Source organism: Microtus ochrogaster, chromosome 8 (assembly GCF_000317375.1).
Source record: "Microtus ochrogaster isolate Prairie Vole_2 chromosome 8, MicOch1.0, whole genome shotgun sequence".
Classification (NCBI taxonomy): domain Eukaryota; kingdom Metazoa; phylum Chordata; class Mammalia; order Rodentia; family Cricetidae; genus Microtus; species Microtus ochrogaster.
The window spans coordinates 73,571,067-73,575,356 of record NC_022015.1 but is presented as its reverse complement, the minus strand read 5'-3'; the positions used below and the strand labels follow the sequence as shown (position 1 = coordinate 73,575,356).

The 4,290-nt window shown below is 39.5% G+C and overlaps 1 protein-coding gene across 1 annotated transcript in view; it reads left to right on the top strand.

The window, feature by feature from the left end:
- The window catches only part of Armh3 (armadillo-like helical domain containing 3), a 206,356-nt gene that overhangs the window by 67,431 nt on the left and 134,635 nt on the right, over window positions 1-4,290 (top strand). The window contains exon 18 of the mRNA XM_005352384.2: window positions 4,039-4,108. Coding sequence (XP_005352441.1) covers window positions 4,039-4,108 — 70 coding nt within the window. The remainder of the gene's footprint in view (window positions 1-4,038; window positions 4,109-4,290) is intronic.

Here is a 4,290-nt window from a genome sequence, read left to right as displayed (position 1 = left end):
AGCTCTGTAGACCAGGCTGGTCTCGAACTCACAGAGATCCACCTGCCTCTGCCTCCCGAGTGCTGGGATTAAAGGCGTGCGCCACCACCGCCCGGCGAAGGTTTTAACTTTAACATAGTAAAATTATATATGATGAACAGTTATCAAGCAAGAATTACAGTTACAATATTTAGTCTATATGTATTTGACAAAAATAAATGCTCCATTATCTATCCTGTCTTTGTGAATCTAAAGTTTCATATCTAATTTGTCTTTTATTATAACTAAGGAAAACTATAACTATCTAGTCCTCAACTCCATCAAAGACCCCAGAAGGATATAATATATCTGAGTAAACAAGAAGTGTACTACAAGCAACTTCCAAAACTCTAGAAGTGGCAGAGATATCTGACTGCCTGGGCAGTCACCCAAAGTTCTTCTGTAACATTGGGGCATCCATCTTCAGCCTGCAGGCCTAGAGTGTCTGGCAGACTTTTCAGTGAAGCAGGAAATTTGAAGGACTGTTTCTTCTATTTTGGCAAAGTTCATCAGTTGCTTTCCTCTGTGTCCTGCGGAATGTCTGGTAGTTTCTTTTGTGAAGCAGGAACCCTGAATGACCATTCTTCCTTGTTTTGGCAAAATTTAGCAGTCACTTTTCTGTGGGTTCTGCATGTCCAGTTCATACGGCATACTGTCAAGCAGTCGAAGAAAGAGCAGTTTCTTGCTCAAATGGCTGATCTTGCTATGTTGAAAGCAAGCTCCATAATGAATTCGATTCCCATCACTGTCTTTGAAGTAACTGGTGCTTCCAGGAGCAGATATGTCTCATTGCTGAGAAAAGTCTTAAGTTCTTAAAACATTTTAAATGCCATATTCTGTAGGTCTTTGAAGTGTTTGAAGATTACCTATCTAATTGAAATATATCTTTGTATACCTAAAAAAACTAATATGGCTATAAGATTGACTATTATATATGACTATTAATTTGTATTTTTAACTATAAATTACATTTTTAAATGATCTTCATAAACATAATACCTTAAATAAGAGTAGAAATACACATACAGTATAACAAAATTGACTTTAAATTTATATCAGTAAACAAAATCCATATCAATGTAAATTATTTTGAGATTAATAGTTGTCTTTTTCCCCTAAATATTCCCCTAAATATAACAAACATCAATAACCCACAAAATAACCAAATACTATCCATATCCCCCAACTCTTGGGAATGTTGACATTGTTTTCTCCAAACTGCTTCCTGCTGTCTGTGGATGAAGCATCTTTAGGGTCCCTGAGAAAATCTGAGATAATGGCCAAGTCCTGGTATGACCATGTATAACCTTTGTTGATAGATATCACCTGTGAAGGCTCAGGAGAGCTCCCCTGATCAAAACTGTTCCATCTTAAGATGGAACGAATTCATAGCCTCTTGTTTCCTATGGAAATAAAAGCAAGACTGCTTCTCTAAAGCAATCGTATTATAAGTTCCATTTTCCAAATATAGTTTTTAATTTTTGTTTTAAAGTTAAGGTACTTTTAAAATATCTAGGTTGGTATATTTTTCATTTTCTCTTTCAGTCATGTCTCCCAGCAGCTGTCTCTTGCCCATCAGCCATCAAAAAATTCAAAGTCAACATAATAGCATACAAGATCCAGACTCCCTATGTATTTCCCATCTATGGGTGGCTTTTTTAAAAATTATTTTATTTCTCTCTTTAAAGACTTACTATAATGTCTGATGGTGATGGTGTACACCTTTAATCCCAGCACTCAGGAGGCAGAGGCAGGTGGATCTCTGTGAGTTTGAGGCCAGACTAGTCTACAGAGCAAATTCCAGGACTGGCTGGAAAAAAAAAGCTATCTTTTTATCAAAAAAATCTCTGTCTCAAAAAAACAACAAATAGACTTTATTATATTATTTTTTAAAACTATTTATTCCTTTCTATTAACTGTCACTACCCTTTTATTTCTTTCGTAAGCCTACACACATTGTAAAATACACTGGAACCTGTTTAGAGGTTTTTCCATATGGACCTCTTTTACTGTGTATCTTTTAGCCTTTTTGACCTTTAAACTGCTAAGCAACATGGACCTCTGCTCTCAGCTTTGGTGACTGTCTCTGCCTGCTTTTTGGTTTGTGAAAATCTAGCCTAAAGCTCATAGCCCAGTCAAAGTTTCTTGATCAAGAACTGCATTAAACCTTTCCTAGAGCCCTAGAATACTGATGCTTGCACTGTGGCAGGCATTTTTACTTAGTTTTTGTTCCTACTTAATGTATTAGCTGTTCAAGGGCTCACTGTTCTGCAGAAACTCTTAAAGGAGCTGTTTGCTTTTTTTTTTTGTTTTGTTTTTTTTTTTTTTTTTTTTTTTGGTTTTTCGAGACAGGGTTTCTCTGTGGCTTTGGAGCCTGTCCTGGAACTAGCTCTGTAGTCCAGGCTGGTCTCGAACTCACAGAGATCCACCTGCCTCTGCCTCCCGAGTGCTGGGATTAAAGGCGTTTTTTTTTTAAGCTTTCTCAGGCCCTGTGGAAATTTGAGAGCCTCACGTTGGTATACCATTTATTTTTTTTGTTGTTGTTTTTTTTTTTTGGTGGCTGGAGAGACAGCCGTGGGTGCTGGGAACCGAACTCTTTATATTTATGGTTGTGAGCCTAGCCTTTAACGGCTGAGCCATCTCTCCAGCCCTGGTATAACATTTATAACCAGAGGTTTCTCTCCCACTCACCAGTTCCTAAATAACCACTCAGAGGCTTAATATTATTTACAGATGCTTAGCTGATAGCTCAGACTTATTATTAACTAGCGTTTACATTTAAATTTCTATTAATCTAATTATTGCAGTGTGGTTGCAGTCTGCTAGTATGTTGTTCCTTGGGTGGCTGGTCTCTCAGACCCCGCCTTTCTTCTTCTGTATCTCTGCTTGGATTTCCCACCTAGTTCTATCATGCCTTGCCGTAGGCCAAAGCAGCTTTATTTATCAGCCAATGAGAGCAACACATTATCACAGTGTCAAAGACATCCCACAGCGCCAGGCCCAACCTCCTCTTATGTGTGCACCTAGTCCTCAGAGGATAACCTTAGGTACTGTTCTGTAGGCACTGTTTTTGAGATAGATCTTTCATTGGTTTGGAGCTTGCCAAATAGGCTAGGCTGGCTAGCCAGGGAATCCAAGAAGTCTGCCTGACTCTGACACCCCTCCCCTTAGGGTTTCACATGAATGCCACTGTGCCTGGTTTTGTGTGACTTCTGGGGGTTGAACTTGGACTGCTTTTACCAGCTGAAGCATCTTCCCAGCCGTTCCTCTTCTTTTCCTTAATTGTATCCATTCCTGTAGAAGAGTACCAGTATACCTTCTTTGTTGTTAAAAAATGCCACGTGTGCAGTTCAGATAATTTGCAAATAACATTTGTCCTTTTGTAGGTGCACCAGTACCCTTTAGGACAGACTAATTATTTGTCTTGCTGGAAACTATTTATTTGTTTGTTCATTGGTTTTATGAAATAGGGTTTCTCTGTTTAGCCCTGACTGTCCTGGAACTCACTCTCTGTAGACCAAGCTGGCCTTGAACTTACAGAGATCCACCTGCCTCTGTCTCCTGAGTGCTGGGATCAAAGGCATATGCCAGCATGCCTGCCTTTTTTTAAAAATTTACTTATTCTCATTTCATTTGCATTGTTTTTTTTTTTTTCCTGCATGTATGTCTGTGTGAGGGTACCAGATCCCCTGGAACTGGAGTTATAGAGAGTTGTAAGCTGACATGTGGGTGATGGGAATTGAACTTGGATCCTTTGGAAGAGCAGCCAGTGCTTGTAAGTGCTGAGCCATCTCTCCAGGCTCTGTAAATTGTATTTTTGTCACAGGCCTTCATTGATCACTCAGAAGCACTTCCCTGTCCTTCCCCTGTTTACCCCCGCCACTAGAAAGAGCAAGACAAGATAGACTCTGAGAGTAAATCTCTGAAGTAGAGATTGTATTTGTGTGAGAAACATGAGAACTGGATTTCAGTTTAAGTGTCTGCTAAATCTCTTCCTCTTCTTTTTGTGTGTTTTTGAAGCCTATGAGACACAGGAAGAAGGCGGCTGACAAGAACCTTCCTTGCCGTCCCCTGGTGTGTGCAGTCCTGGGTGAGTTTCATCAGAAGGGCAGCTTTCTGAGGCACTGGTAGCTTTTCATGATTAAGATTTTGGATGATATGCCTCTTTCTTTTTCAGCATAGTAACCTACAAAGTTTTGTTTATTGTGTATACTGTAAATCAACCCTAATGGCTAGAGTGCGCAGTGAAAGGATGCTGCTGCTCAGGAAGGG